Raw genomic sequence first — 17,586 nt, forward strand, 5'->3', positions numbered from 1 at the left:
GTTATTCTTGAATATTTACTTTATTTCTGTATCAATTTTATTTCATAATTTGTTTTTTTTTACAAAGTACTTCCTTCGATTTATTTTTTACACAAATTTTTTATGGCAAGTTTATAAATTGATATATATATATATATAGAATGACAATAGTCACAAGATAATAATTGTTTCTTCTTTTCTCTTTTATACTGGAGTATTCAATTTTTACGAGACTTAAATAACAGTTAAATTGTTAGAACAATTATTAACAAGAAAAAAATTGGATAATCAACAGTGGAATACCTTCATATCTGTCAGGTACAAAAAAGCAACAAGCAAATTATGTAAATGGATAAAAGAGTATCTTCTTTTCCTAATATTATAAATTAATTTGCGTAACCAAGAAATTATTAACGCATTAACTTATACAACCAATATCAACTTTGACCCTATGACTAACATATCATAATAAATATGAAGATAAAATATATTTCATAGGAAATATATACGCTGTATACTTAAAAGTATACAGTGTATTATTAGAAACGAAATAACTGCGTGTGCCAAATATAAATATATAGAAAGAGAGGAACTACTTATTAAGAGTATTGCGCACATTTTGTGCGTAATAAATATTAAATAGGAGATGCATCGATTGATAATATAAATACTTATATACATAATTACAATTGTGGTTGTTTTTTTTTTCGTATTCAACTAACATGAATTATTTAATAGATCTGCTAGTAGACAACCCTGTCTATTTTTTTCCCCTTCAGGACCACCACTGTTAACATGTCTTTAAATAAGATTTTATCACGCCCCGATAATTAACAATTGAATCAATATAAATAGAAAATAAATAGCTGTTCATTTTCGCAAATCTAAATACATTGTGCTTGTGACAGCATGGAAGGAAAGATGCATTTTCTTTTCTTTTTTTTTTCTTTTTTCTTTTTCTTTCTATATAAAATGTCTCAACTTATGCAGAAATATTAATTCTATGCGAAGGAAGACATGCTCACACATTAGGACCTGATTGTACTTCTCTGATACAAAAATATACTCTCTGCAAACTTTAACAAATGTCTTTATATAATTAGGATTTCTGGCAAGCATTGTAAATAGGACTACAGATAACAATACGACATTAATATGTTTCTGTATCATCGCAATCACGTGTATCATGTCCGAAGGCTGTAAAACAATTAACATGTGAAATTATTAGCACTTATCATTTTTTTCTAGGATAACATTTGTGTAAGGTTTTCTTTTTTTATACAATAAACATGCATTATTTGATTTGAAGACAAATTTAAAAAAGAAAATATAGTAGAGAGTAAAATAATATTCTTACTTTCGCAACTTTCACAATATGGTCTCTCCAAAGATTTTTTCGGAGATTTAATGATTTTCTCAGGCTCGGTAAAATCTTGAGCTTGACGCGGACAATCCTCTGTTTCGTGTAAATCAAATTGATCGCAAATATCACAGAACATGCGAGGTGCTTTATTTCGTTTGTCTAGCGTGGTCCTATAACAATTTCTTTTTTATATAATTGCACATTTGCACTTATTATTCTAAATCAATAAAAGAGTATACAAACCGATTATAATCGTCTGCTTCATTTGCGGGTACACCCATTTCTAAAACTTCTATTTTACACAAAAGAGTTTCATTTTTTTCTGCATATCCACTATTACAGAGTTTAGGAAATCAATTTGACCTTTAACTAATTCGTTTTCTTCTTTCAATCTTATCACCTCGATATCTTTATCTGTTAAATTAAATAAGATTATAATATTAATAATTATTTGAAAATAGTATTATAATTAATTATTATAAGTAATAAAGTAATATACCCATTTGTTGATTCACGTCACCACCAGCTGCCTAAAATGTATCATTTCTATATTATTATTTCATAAAATACAAATGTTACAATAAAACGAGAGATTAATGAATTTTTCAAAGAAAAAAGAAAAACTAGAAACCTACATCGAAATTATTTTTTATGTTTTCGCGTGATAATTTCAATTGATTCGTAACCTCAGATAATTTTGAAGCAATCTGTTTATTTTCCTTCTCCCTGGAAAAAGATGATAGAAATGACAAAATTATAATTTAAGAAAAAAGAATTCAAAAACAAAAAACGGAAACGAAAGATGTAATTTGTTTAGTACATACAGACGACTGTGTACTTCTTTCAATTGGGCTGCTTCCGTAGTAACAATATTTAATTTTTCAATGAGATTTTGCGTATTTTTCTCTGCTTCTTTCTCTTTACTTTTAATAGTATTAGTTAATATATCGATTTGACTACCTTGTTCCATAATCAATTTTTCGAGAGTACCTTTTGTAATTAATAAATTAGTGTTTTCTTTACGCATTTCTTCAATCTCATTCGTCATAGCTTTAACTTCTTCATTCTTCGAGTCTTCTTTAGCTACTGTATGTTCCTGTTTATCTTGTAAAACTTGTAATTGTTCTTTCAAATTTTTCATAGCTATTTCGTTGGCATTCAAATCAGCATTTTTAGTAGCAAGTAATTGTTCAAGTGACTCTTTAACTTGTACCAATTCGTTCTTTTGTTTTTCACTTATTTCTAATGCAGATTCTTTAGCCTTAATATCACTCTCCAACTTATTTTGTAATTTAATTATATAGTCTTCCTTAGTGTCTTGTACATCTTTTATTTTATCATTTAATTCAGCGAGTAAATTATTCTTAGTTACTATATCAGATTGCACATTCTTTAATTCTATTTCTAATTGTTTGAAATTATTTTCTAAGCGAGTTTTATCTTCTTCAGTTTTATGAAGTTCATTATCTTTTTCTTTTAATTTATCTTCTAAGCTATGTAATTTATCATTAATTTGTATCAGAGAATTTTTCAACGAATCTGTTTCAACAGTTAGCTCCGAAATTTGTGTTTTACGTTGTTCAGCTTCTGTTTGTGCGATAGCCAATTCGTTACTCTTAGTTTCTATATTTCCAGTAGCGACAACTAATTTTTCATTTAAATCTGCGATAGTATTTTCCATACTATTCAACGTGTTAACGGTTTCTTGATTAGTCATTTCTCTATTTAAAATAATCATTTCTTTTTCTCGTCGCAAATCAGAAAGCGCGTCATCCAACGATTTGATTTTCGAATCCTTTTCCGCAATAATAGAATCAAGTTTAGTACGAGCTTCCGTTTCCGAGTTTAGTTTGTCAGTTAATTCTTCGATCGACCAACGACTCGCACTTTGATTAGCTTCCAATTTAACTTTTGCTTTTTGCAAAGCTTGTATTTCTTCCTTCGACGCGATTAATTGCGTCTTTGCATCTTCCAATTGCTTTTGAAGATCCAAAGATTCTTTTTTAAACGACTCCTCTGCAGTTTCATACTCTTTACGAAGAATAACCTTGTCTTCCTCAATTTTCTTCAATTTATCGTTAAGATTGGAGATCAAGTTACATTTTTCTTTCAAACTTAGTTCCGTATTTTTAGCAGTTTCTATTTCATTAAGAAGATCATTTTCTTTGGATTCGTGTTTTTTAATCTTTTCCGAAAGTTCAAGACAAAGTTCTTTCTCTTTGATTAATTGAGATTTAACATTTTCCGTTTCTAAACGTGATTCTTGCAATAGAGAAACATTTTTTATTCAATTCCTTTTCCGTATTTTCTAATTTTCCTTGAGTATTTGTTAAATCTTTTTCCACTTGATACACCTTATCCTGCAATTTATCAATATCTCTTTCCTTCTCCCGTAACTCGTCGTTGTATTTCTTTAATTGCTCAGAGGAATTGGCAGAGTTACTTATCAAGAAACCTATATCTACTTCCTAAATTCAATGGATAACAACATTTGTAATTATATTTTTTGTTTTTTGTTTTGTTTTCTCTGATAATACATCATTTAATATAGTTATATACTAACCATTTTATCTTTTTGGGAAGATACATTAACGAATTTTTCTTCGGCCCTTGCTAATTGTTGATTTAAATTCTCTATAGAGGATTCGAATACACGTAGTTCGCTTTCCAAATTCGTTTTAGTTTGCTCGGATAACGTAAGTGCATATTGTAATTCTAAAAAACCAAACAACAGTTAATATTATCATATGTAGGATTATCGTGTAATTGTAAAAGCTCTTCCATTCACTGTCACCTGAATTCTTTTCTACGAGATGTTTTATCTCTTCATCTTTGCTCTCAACTAAAGATTTCAATTCGGAAATCTCCTTTTCTTTCTTATTGAGTATCATCGTTTTCTGCGACGCGTCTAAATTAATCTCTTCGATGTATTTAGATTTAGCATCGATTTCACCTTGAAATTCTTTCTTTAATTCTTCGATTTGCGTTGTCATAGAAGCTCGAAGTTCCACAAGTTCTTTGTCTTTTAATTTTAATTCTTCGTTTAATTTTTCTAAATGTGCAGAGGAATCTGTTGCCGTAGCTCTTAACATAGACAAGTCTTCTTCCTAAATAAGAACAAAATAATAAGACAAAACTAAAATAAATAATAAAATATTCTTTCGATCGATTAAAAAATCAAAGAAAAAAAAAAAAGGAAAGGAAATATATTCATTCAAAAATTAAATAACATTTACCAATTTTTCCTTCTCCTTTATTATCTTGTTCGTATCTTCAGTCGCTTGTTCCTGAATTCGAAGTTGATCCGCGAGCATAATATTTTTACTTTCGGCTGCTTTCAATTGTACATTTAATTCTGTAAAACGAACTGATCAATTTGATTTCTTAACAAAAATTCGTATTTACTTATGAAACCCTTTTTATATTATACCTTCAAATTTGTGCAATATATCGTTCAATTCTTTCTCCTTTTTATTATACAAATCTTGCTGATTGGATAACTCGTTCGAGAGTTTTTGAGCTTCAGAAATTTTCTCGTTTAATTGCGATGATATTTCTTTTAGTTTAGAATCTTTAACATTTAATTGTTTACCAAATGATTCGGAAAGTTCATTAATATGTTTTATATTCTCAGCTTTCAAATTTTCCAACACGTTGCTTTGACTTTCCAAATGTTTTTGAGACTCGCTAGTTAATTGTTGCGATTTCATTTCTATTTGTTTATTTTTATCTTCAACAATTTTCTCATATTCCGTAATCAACGATTGTTTCTCAGTCGCGTGTTTCTCGTTAACATCATCGATCCTTTTCTTCATCTCCGTTAATTCTTTCTTCAACGCATCCTGATTGGTCTCAAATTCTTGTCTCATGTTTTCTATGTACAGTAATTTCTCTTGAAGGGTTTCCTTGGTTTCTGTCAAATTCTTTTGAAGATCAGTTTCAATTTGTTTCTTCAAATTACCTTCCTCTTCCTTTTCCTTTAACTTGAATTCAAGATTTTTCATAGATTCGAGATATTCTTCTATCAGAACAGTTTTTTCCTTAATTTGTTTTTCCAATGCATCTTTCGTTTCCTTCAAATTTTCGTTCCGATTACGTAGATCTACGTGGAAAAGATTTTCATGTTATATAAGACGTTGTAATATGTTTTTTTTTAATTTTTTTTTTTTTTAAATTATTTACTCATACCTTCGAATTCTGTTTTGTCTTGATTACTCGTTTGATTACTACGTAAACGAGCAAGTTCTTCCTCAGCTTCAAATAATTTCGTACTGTCACGTTCAAGCTGTATAACCCGTTCCCTTTCCTCCGAAAGTAGTTTCTCAAGTTCCTTGATTCTGTTTTCATTTACTGTATTTATTACCTAATGGGAAATACATATTTTCTTTTTACATCACGAAGAATTTAATCGACGTGTAGTAAAATCGTAGATTGTAATATCGAGAAGCACACTCAAAAATATACGAAAAGCTATGGTTGTTCCATCGGAATACACGAATTTTTCTATGAGACTTTTTATAGAAATTTTGATAAGAAATATTCAATTGAAAAATAAATCAAACAAACAAACATATATTAAATGAACGAAGATGTATATATATATATATGTAGAAAAGAAAAAAACAAAAAGATAAGAGAGAATAATGTAATTAATTGAACGACATTTTATAATTAATGAAAAATATGTTATTTAACAATGAATGTTTGTAATTTTAACAATAATACATATGTGTATATGTGGATGTATTTGTATTTGCATGTAAATGTGTGTATTCGCGAGGAAATGTAAAATGAACGCAACAAACAAACCAATATAGAACCAAATAAATAAATTAATAAATAAATAAATAAATAACTGAATAATAATATTACACGGTGGTGATACAACGAGTGAAAAATGGATAAATAATATAATAAATAAACGGTTACATTACTTTGCGGTATTATCTTCGATATCTTCGATCCTCGACACAATTTCATATATAATTATTAGTAACAATATTTCATATTATTTGCGCAAAGCATTAAACGTATAGCATAAATTAAATTAAACTAAATTAAATTAAATTAAATTAACATTTAATAGGCGTTGCAAAGCAAAGTATTGTTTATAGATTATTATCAAAAATAATAGTTAAATTCCCTTACTACACAAATCAAAGAGATTCGACGAAATTTTTTTAATTGTTTTAATTAGTTTTTTTCTGCCTTTTGTTTTTTCTTCTTTTTTTTTTGGTCTTTTCTTTTTTTTTTTGTTTTTTTTTGTTTTTTTTTTTTAAATACGTTAATTAAACGCAATAATTGTTTCAACGAAACTCTTTCGTTTTTTCTTTTTTTTCTTTCTTTTGGAGAGCAGCCGTTAATAGTAATCATACAATTAAACATGAATTATAACGATCTAAGCGTTACTTTGATTTCGCGAATTAAACGATGTGAGAGAAACTGAGACAGAGAAAAAAAGGACAGAAATGTTAAATAGATAGGAGAAGAAAGAGAATAAGTAAATAAATTGTGAATGAAAGAGAATAAGGAGGATAAAGAGTTCTCGTTATAAATGATTTCGAATGCTATGGGACACGACAAGAGTGATAATAATACAAGCGGTGCAGAGACACAGCATGAACCTCTCTTCTGATTCAAATGGCTGCCGATGCATACTCACACTTTGATCACTTCTCTCTTTCTGAAAATAAACCATAAGTTTTCTGTGTTAAAGCCAATGATGCATTGATCGTTTATATCGTTTCCTACGAAGAAGCACAATACAAAAGTTCTATTTAAATCGACAATTTTTCATGTTGTTTTCAACAACATTATTTAATACAATTATTTAAAAGCATTTACCCACTCCCAATCTAATCTTTATTTTTTTTCTATATTGTTAATTATATAATTTATTTCTTTTTTTCTTTTATGTGTCTCCATTTGCAAACCCAACACCGATTTTACAATCCCAACGAGAAGCTTTCAAATTCTATACATTAAGCTTTTATACCAATATCCCATAACCATTCATACGAAAATGTAATTTGATTTTCTAAATATGATAATATGATTAAAGGAAAATTAAATTGTCATCGTATATGTATCGTGTGTTTAAAAAATATCTCCAAAATAAAAAATATATATATATATTATTTATTATTAAACTCACCAAAAATTATTAAGAGCAATGTGAGTCTCCTTTTTCTTTTTTTTTTATTTCAAATATATATATATATGTATATTATAATATCACTATTCGTATAAAATATAAGATAATCGTTTAAAAGTAATAATTACTTTTTTTTCTCTTCGTTCTAATTAATTTAACGATATGTCATTTTTCTCGATACTTACTTGTATATCGTCTTTATTGACGGATTCTTCCTCAAAACGGAAGAGAAGGTCCTCGCATTTTCTTCTTTCCTCTTCTAACTGTATGGTCAAAGCATTCTTCTCTTCTAAAATTTTGTTAAGGGCTATTTCCGCATTGAGAACGGCTTTTTGCATCTCCTCGCGATACTACAATTTTAAATATCATTATTTTTTTCTCTTTTTTACCAAATATAATTATGTAAGATAATATACAAGGTGGCAAAAGGGGTATTAATTAACCCTTTTCGGACGTATTCAATTTGGACATGGGTGTCATAGTGGTCAGAATTGATTTATATATAGATATAAGATTAGCACGGTTTCTTGTATGGTGGCTGAGAGCAGACACGACCGGAATGGTAAAAAGGCTTTGGTGGCTGAGAGTGGAAACGCATCCGGAAAGGGTTAAAATTGATTACAATTTGTATATATATGAATAATGAATAATTATCTATGATCTTTCTACCTTATCATATTCTTGTTTAATTAAGATCACAGATTGTTCCGCTTGATCAGCCTGATTGGCAGCTTTCGTGACACGATCTCTTTCCAAATCTCGTTCTCTTCGAAGAAATTCAATCTCCTGTTGTTTCTCCTTTAATATTTCCTAAAATGGATATATTATTTATTCTATATTAACATCTACTCGTAATTAATTCAAATTTTTTTAATAATCCTATTATAACAAAAGCTCGCTAACATTTCAATATAAATATTGTTAATAGCAATATGTAATAATAATTTAAATGAAATTACATATATATATTTGTATACACACATTTTTTACACATACATTTCATTAATACATTTATAATATTTATGTATAGATAAAATCTAATAAAAATCATATGTTTGTTTTGAGTCATTAACATGGATTTAGAAACATGATTCATTAATAATTATTGTTTTAATTCTAATCTCATTAATATGTAAGCCAGTGTTTATGTTTGATACGCATAAGTTTACGTAACAACATAACATTCGTTCTTTCTCTCTCTCTCTCTTTCTTTTCTCGAGAAAAAAAGAGAGAGAGAGAGAGAGCTTATCTAACTTTGTCTAATCGCATTTAAACTCACAACCATCCTTTGTTATTGGCAAATCCTTGTACTACTAAATAACCGGTTTCAAACTAATACAAATAAAACAATACCCGTGCATATATATATTTATATGTATGTAAGTATGTATGTGTGCATATAAGCATCGTATTAATATTCTTCTATCATCACGTACGTCTAACGAAGTGTCTAAATCAAACATATACGTGTTTAAATTCCCGATATGTAATAATTGCATTTGCTATTAACAAAAAAAAAAACGCAGAATACTCACCTCAATTGAAAACATTGAATTTTATTGAGGACGAGAAAAAGGATAGAAAAAAAGCCCAAAGGATTTTATTGAAAGGTAATACGTGTAATACAATTATTTCTCTTTCTAAATAAGAATTTTCTAATTTGCATGGTTTCTTTTTTTTTTTTTTTAATCTAAGATACTTTGTTCTTTAAACAATAAACTAATTTTGTTTTACTACCAATGAAATAAAACTATTTACACATACACACAGATAACTAGATTTGTTGTTCAACTATCTACAATTAATAAATAATAAATACAATAAACGTGGATTATGTTTCATTATGTACATTAAAAAGGTAGCTTCTAATCGCTAAAAGTATCTAATTTTAGGATCAACTATCGTGATTACGATTATGCTAGGTTTCCATATGTAAGATTATCACAAGGCGCTTTTTATTTCAATAGTATTCTACTACAAATTCTACCGAATACCATCATAATATGCTCGGTTATTATTAGATTGTTTTTTTTTGTTTTGCTTAAAACTAATTCATTCTCATTACATGTCATTAATATGTTACTAATAGTGTTCTCACCTGCAATGAACTTTGAATGGGTGTCGACGTGCGCATACCAGGCCGCTGGAATATTGTATGCAACAAAAATTCAATCATGCACTTCGGACAACAATACATAAACACTCTTCTTTTGTTGAAACAAAATATAGGGAGAAACATAAATAATAAATTAACAACAACTAAATCTATCATTAGCGTATCACTAAAAACAGAGATTCGAATTTTGTTCGATGACAGTGTGTCCCGATTAATTATTCTACGATTGTTATTATACTTGTTACATTGTATCTAAAATATTAATACATTTATGTATATTAGACAGATTAGAACATTAATTGTTTAGGTACGAGTACTCGAGACTATGTCATTCAACAAAAATCGAAACAAACGATATCAATCCTTTATTTCAATAAGAAGAAATAGGATTAACATGACTAATAGCAATTGAATGTAACAATAAGAGGAAAAAGGACGGATTTATATATATATATATATAAGGTACTCCAAAATTCTTAGCGAACTAAAATAAAGGGGTGGAGAGGGTGGGATAGCCTAGAATGATAAAAGAAAAGACGCAATAGCATCTGCGTGCGTTGCCGTGGCAAAGGACTTCGTGCAAAAGCGCTTCATCATACTTTTATCTCTTTTTATAATCTTATCTCGTTGTTGTCCTCGTTGTCATCTAATTTTATTCTTTTATTGTGTGTGTGTGTGTGTTTTTTTTTTTAATGTTGCTTTTTTAGCGACGAATTTGTCATTCTGGCATCTTGAATCTTACCCTCGTAGCGCCTGTAGCAATTCTCGAGCCAGCAATACTGCTGTTAACGCTGGAAACCGAGACTAATGACTCTCGAGAATTTGTCCTCTTCCAAGTCGTGTTATTTGCAACACCAGACTGCCTGTGAACCACGCAGGATGTTCTTTTGTTCAAGGGTGACTTACTGACCTTATGCATTGGCGCAAACAGGCCGTATTTCGGTCGACATTCGAAGTACCTACGTTCAAATATATTACACATGGTCATCGTCATCCTCATAGTATCCTACCCTATATCTTTATTTTCATTCTACTTATTTATTTCTTCTTTAAGAAAAAGAAAACTATCAGATAACAATAGTATGCACACATTTTAAAGCGATAAAAAAAAAAAAAGTTCGTTCGATCTAAGGTGCCCGTTCAAAATTCTAAAACCCTTATCGATTTTGTTTTAACCCTTTCTTCACTAATGACCCATATACTAGTCGTTTATGCAAAGTTCGAGTACGAACGACTGACCCTTATACGGGAGGTCGTGCTTATACGCATGTCAAATGCGTAACCAAAGGGGATACGTGAATTTATTAATCGATGAAGGCTTGACAACATTTCTAAGATAATAATAAAAAAAAAAAAAAGATGAAGAAATAAAATAGACGAATGATATCGAAAATGTAATCGAATATTTTTTGCCGACCTTTTATCATTGACAGAACCATCGTTTTTCCCAAGTGGTTCATCCAATTCGATTCCACACCATTCTCCAGACGCAAACTCTGTTATTCCCATATAACGAAGTACTCCTGTTTTGCTGCCCTGACTGGAGGATACTATGACCCTTTCACCTATTTTCAGATCCCTTTGCGACACCGTCGACGAGAGGCTGGTCGTCGATGCGTCTGCGTATATTTGTGTTAGGTGATATTTATATATTTACACGAATTAAATACAATTTTTGTATTTGTTCGTTTGTTTAAAAAAGAAAAGATATCTAATACATATTGCGTAATATTTTAAGCTAGTGTCACGTGATCTGTTCTCATACATGTGTTTGAAACAATACATTTATTTTTTAATATATTTATTTGAAACTTGTTAAAACGTATAGGGGAAATTAAATGTTAAATCAGTTCGGGGAGTTGACATGATAATTAACTACAATATAAAAAGGAAAAAATATAAATAATAATGTCAAATTGAAATATAGCACGCGTAGCGAGACAGTTAAATTTGCAGACAACTGCAAATTGCTTAAATGGCAAGACAGCAGTTACATAGTAATATCTAAACTAACTGCATCATGTATTTCTACGAATACATAATTGTGCATCATGTATTCTCTACGTTAATGTGCTGAGACACAGATCATCTACTTAAATATTATGATTTTCATTTATAAACAAAATATAAAACAAAAAAAAAAACAAATGCTTATTGAGAGCAAAATGTCATGGGATTATCACGATATATAATATTGGTTGGTCATGCAAAAAAAAAAAAATAAATAAAAAAGTATCATCCATCAAAAGATGAAGGACAACAATAAAAGAAAATCTTATGCGTGCGACGAATATTTGTGGCATCGATCCTTACTCAAAGAGGGTGAAACGGATTTCATCAAACATCCCCTTGTACTGTCTGGTGGAGTCGTAGGAGTTCTTAGAATTGGTGACGATGATGATTCTGGTAAAGGCTGTCTGGTCAATCTCGTTAAACGTGAAAAAATGCCACGTTTAGGTTCGCATTGAAAATATCTACAGCCAGCAACGGATCCATCGTTCTTTCCTAAATTATCCAATTAAATAGATTTGTCTCATCATCATCATCGTTTTATCGTCATTATCATCTTTTCTGTTTCTTCTTTATTTATTTGTCTTACCAATGGGCTCGTCGAGTACAACACCAGCCCAATCTCCCGGGGCAAATTGTGTTTCGCCGATGTAAGCTATTGAACCGGGTTTCGTGCCACCAACCCATACTCGATCTCCTATTATGAAGCTGTCCGTGTCCTCCGTCAATACGACACTAGTATCTATTATACAAGATTTTATTCTATATATATATATACATGTATTACTTTTCTCATTTTTTAACCAATTATTTCAAATCACGCGTGTCTTTGATAATAATTCAAATATATGCATTTGTCGTGCAACACAAAAATACAGTTTAAAAAATAGTTTTATTTACTTGGTCAATATTTTGTAAAATCGTTAGTTATGCAACATAAAAATACATAAATACATTTTTAAAAATATTTCTATTTACTTGGTCAATATTTTGTAAAATATAGACGCACACGGAGATGCATATTTTTTTTTTTTTAATATTATAAATACTGACCATGTAAATAGCAGAGTTTTTAAAGAACCATGAATTTATTGAACAGTCAACATTGATAAACCCCACACTTTTAAGAATAGAATAATTTCTATAACAAAAAAAAAAAAATAAAAAAAAATAAAAAAAAAATCAAAGAACACAAAGAAAAATACAAATCTACAAAGCCAACCTACCTGATCCTCTGCGCAATCCAGCCTCACTTAATTTACGGCCATGCGTTTCCCAGAGGTGATCCATGCTGTCTGTGGTAGGAGTTGCCATGCAAAATAATGCAAAACATACTAAAAACGACAAACTACATGCGCTTGGACGTGTAACAACGAAGCCATAGAATTTTATTTCAACCTTAATTCGATTGATTTCTTTTTCAACCCTTAAATGCGTATGATTTGTATATGTTCATAGAATTATCATAGGAAAAAAAAAATAAAAAAAAAACATAAATGAAATATCAAATGTATTTTTAAAATGTAGAACCATAACAATGTATACGTTTGAAAGTTAATTAACCAATCGACGAGTAATTTCCTTCTAATCGATCTAATCTTTTCTCTGGTCCGCTACATGCATCCGTTCCTCTGAACGTTAATTGTCACACAGCAGCAACGAATCTACAAACGGAAATTGAACGAGCAAGAGAATCCTTATACTAATCTCGTTACGCAAAAGGATATTTATCTTGAACGATAAAGATCATTTCTATCTATTCTATTGCTATAGAAAGTATGAGTGTGTATGTAGTATTTCTACGATCGATTCGATAATCGATTAATTCCAAACGTACGTTTAATAGACCAGGACGCGTATGACCATTTAACACCGCCTTGCAATATTATTATGCGAATGGAATACAATATGATGTGTCTTACTGTTTACATTTCCTGTCGAACCATACTAAACGTTATAATGATATATCGTTTATGATTTATGTAATAATGACAACCGATTTATCGTTAGATAGATAATTAACAATTAATAATTAAATATACATGTTACGATGATGATAACGATGATTATATTAATTATTTATAATAATAACCGATTGTATAAAATGAAAGATTTGGAAATACTAATTTTTGATAAAAGAAGAAGAGACGTTGATTTTAATTTTCAAGTTGTGTATCGGTGAAAAAAAAAAAACAAAAATCCAGAAAAGGAATCGCGCTGGTATGTCCGGGTCTATCTCTATTCGATATCGAATGAATTATTTATGAGTACTCGTGGGAGTAGAAATAATATACTAACCATAAGATCAGATCTACTATAAATCGTTGTAGTAGTAATCGCATAAACGCACTTGTGCGTAGGACGGCGCCTATGTTCAACGAGATTATTTCACGATTATGAACGGATAAACACGGTGATCTACGTGAGATTCTCAACATCTTAGCATAACAACGATTTTCTTCATTTTGTGATCGTGATTTCTAAGAATGAACGATGACGTTCGTTTGATAACGCGTTTGATGAAATTATTCGATTATTCTAATTGATTTATTTTCTTTTTTTTTCATTTCATTTCAACAAAAAAATAAACATGATAATGATGATGATGATGATGATGTCAAATGAAAGAAGATGTTCGATTTTTGTATCGAACGATGTTTTAAAATGCCAAGAAAAGTATTATAAAAACCGGATCTATAATAAATTCACACTTGGATAAATATTAAAAGAAGGTTAAAACGACGACTAATATAACCAAGGGACACGGTCATAAACCGTTAATCTTTCCATATTTAGACGATGGTGTCATAGTTACGGAACACCATGGAGCAGAATGTTGATTACATCACGACTACTACCGGGAAAAAGATTTCAATCTATCAAGGAAATGTTCACAAATCTAAGGAAAACTTTTATCATTTCTTATTATTATTTTTAATCGATCAAATAAAATGAGAGAAAATCTAACGAATTGAGACGGAGTTGCTTGCATTGAAATTAAGTAAATAAACAAAGAAAGAAAAAAAGGAATAAAAAGAATAAAGTAAAATCGATCCGATTTGAAAGGATAAAATGGAAAATAAATTTTATCATTGCCTTGAGTTTCCCTATCGCGTTGCGAAATATGAACCAAACGCAATGGGAGAGATGCCATTTCGAGAAAGAAACATAAATAAATAAAAAGTGAAAGAGAATAATGAGCAATAAAAAACAAAACAAAACAAAAAAAAAACATATCGAGAAAGATGAAACGAATGCTTCGAAATCGAAACTACTACAATGTGAACGCATATAATGAATAAGACGGATTGCATAAGCAAATGCATATATGTATGCATGTATCATGCGTCATGATCGAGAAAAAGTAAACGTGTGTATTCGTTAGTTTGTTCTCCATTCTTCTTATTCTTCGCTTCTTCGCCCCTTAAGCTACCTACTTGGACATGATTCTCAGCTAAGGAAACCACTGGACATGATCGAATAAGGCAAGATACGTGCCCTCGATGCAACTTCTCTTCACTGCGATTCTTTTTAACACGTCTCTTGCATACAATCGTTAAAGCCCTCGCGAATCTTCTTACCTCATCCTACTTTTTTTCTTTTTTTTCTTTTTAAACTCATTCAACAATTATAAATAAAGTCAAGAATCTTAATATTTATATTCCTTTGGAAATTTAATTGAGACATTTGATTTTGTTTTAATTCATTTTTAAATTGTTTATGTGTTAAGGCTTTGTAATTTATGAGATCTTAGAAGTCTTTTTTTGTTTTTAATTAGATTATTTCTAATACCTCATGATTCCTCTATGAAAATATTAAGAAATTTCTATGACACGTGAAAATCTACAAATATTATTTTAATTCAAGTCCATCTCTAAAATATACCCTACATGTTATGAAAATAAATAAAACGATATTATTTCAAATGTTACACGAAATACTATCGTAAAATATCACTTTTATGATTGTAGCCAAGAAAAATAACGAATACACACTCACTTTTGATGATTAGGAACTCGTTTGAACGCAACCGGTTGAAAATCGTGTTAAGTTTCGGAATCATTCGAGTATGACAATATTTTTTTTTTTTTTTTTTTTAATTACAGTATGTGTAAAATATATTTCTAAAAAAAAAAAAAGAAAAGAAAAAGAAAAAAGGAATAAAAAACCCAAAGTTGTTCTCGCTTAACAAGATTTTCAGCAGAATGAAAATCGTACTTGCAGTTTAAATAGATCGATCAGGAACAATATTAAGCAGGCCTATATCAGGTGAGATGCGCCGCGTTGAGAGGTGGAAGAACGACTTACAAGAAGCTCGCGTGTTCGAACTCGTAAGAGCATTCGTTCAGGTTCGTTTCAGGGTCTCGCAAGCGTGTATCGTATTCTCGTACGTAAGGTGACGTAGTAGATTGGTGATCTGTTCTCGTTACCTTGTAAATGGAGACTGACAAAAGCGATATTATATGGATACGAGTATAATAATTCATCGAAACGACTAATCTTATATGTCTCCATGCTATTTTTCAATATTTTCATTATAAAGTAACTGCAGTTTCATATTACATTGTATATACAATGTATAATCTCTTTTTGTATGCATATACAGACAGCTTAGCAGCAACCCTTTTTCCTAAAGCATAATTCTATTGTGCTAACTACTTATTTTCTTCAGGTGTATGTATAAATATACAAAATATATCTATATTAAATATTTATATATGTCTAAAATATAAGAAAAAACATTTTTGATCAAATATGGTGACATAAAAAGAAAGAAAAAAAGAAAAGAAAAAAGAAAGCCTAGTAACATCGAGTGAAATATGAAAGAACTAAACTGCAATACACAAACATGCAAAAGAATAACCATTTGTTCCTTTTTTTTTTTTTTTTTTTAAATTATTACTTACTTCCTGATGCTTTTGGCGACGACGGAGGAATAGCCGGTCTTGGTGGCATTGCACAACACGGTCTGCCAATTTTCGAAGGTGGTCTTATTCCCGATGGCTTTGCTTCCGTCATTTTTAGATATTTCACTTATTACGATTATTCACTCACTGAAAAAAAAACACAAAATCAACTAATTAGTTTGATTTTATACAAGGAAAACGTTTTGAGGATTAGTGCATTTTTGTAATATTTTAAAAGAGAATTTAAATTTTACCGCCATAATTTTTCGTTTACCAACAAATGCAAAGCAACATTGACATTTATTTTTTTACCGAAAGATGACGCACAAATACAATTCAACGTTTATGAGCGCATAATATATAGAATGTTTTATCTAAATTCAGAAAGCTGAGTAATTTTAAACGATAAATTAAATTGCGAAACGTTACTATTTTACTTTTTATTTTACGAATATAATAATGACCGCTTTGTCAAATATAATTTATTATTATGTATAAACATAACTATCAATGTCTAATGAAATGTTATACGTGCGAATTTCATGATGTATAAAACATTTTAATTAAATTTGCATTAATAGTAAAAATTTACGACAGATTTAATCTTTTTAATAGGAAATATTAGAAATTTAGATCAATTACTCTGAAACAGACAAATAAGAATATTGAAAAAAAAATATATTCTTCGCATGGTTGTTAACCTCAATTATGTTGATTATTCGTTTTGGGTTGTTGATAAAAATGTATCCTCACCTTAATTAACACTGTAGAGTATAATTATGTATTATTTGTTGGCACTTTCCATTTAGAACAATCACATTAATCACACTGCCGTTATCTCGGTGAAACGGCGCGACGAGATTCTCTTTGGTACTCAATTCGCGATCAACGGAAAAAGTGAAGTTAGATGACAACCACTATTGCAAACAAGTGGGAATTCGGATACAGCGCTCACGTGGTCAACTTTTGAATTAATTTACGAATTCTTGCTTCAACCCTTTTCGAAAATGTAATTATTGTAAACAAAGATCGTTTAATAATATTTATCTTTTTGTAC

At 29.6% G+C, this 17,586-nt stretch overlaps 1 protein-coding gene across 1 annotated transcript; it reads right to left on the reverse strand.

The window, feature by feature from the left end:
- Position 1: 1 nt before the first annotated feature.
- CLIP-190 (Cytoplasmic linker protein 190) lies at positions 2–17,569 on the reverse strand. Its single transcript, XM_015319600.2, is given in 24 exon segments — positions 2–1,176; positions 1,337–1,512; positions 1,586–1,664; positions 1,667–1,756; positions 1,842–1,872; positions 1,978–2,068; positions 2,167–3,620; positions 3,622–3,810; positions 3,906–4,057; positions 4,137–4,449; positions 4,579–4,697; positions 4,773–5,444; positions 5,531–5,705; positions 7,005–7,025; positions 7,682–7,846; positions 8,166–8,306; positions 9,595–9,639; positions 10,355–10,571; positions 11,030–11,231; positions 11,926–12,117; positions 12,212–12,364; positions 12,849–12,917; positions 16,530–16,676; positions 17,283–17,569. Coding segments are annotated over 23 exon segments (4,905 nt in total). The 5' UTR covers positions 16,642–16,676; positions 17,283–17,569; the 3' UTR covers positions 2–1,129.
- Between the last annotated feature and the right edge of the window lie 17 nt (positions 17,570–17,586).

This window comes from Polistes dominula, unplaced genomic scaffold, assembly GCF_049000335.1.
Source record: "Polistes dominula isolate Pdom_NZ unplaced genomic scaffold, Pdom_raw_medaka contig_23, whole genome shotgun sequence".
NCBI classification, from domain to species: domain Eukaryota; kingdom Metazoa; phylum Arthropoda; class Insecta; order Hymenoptera; family Vespidae; genus Polistes; species Polistes dominula.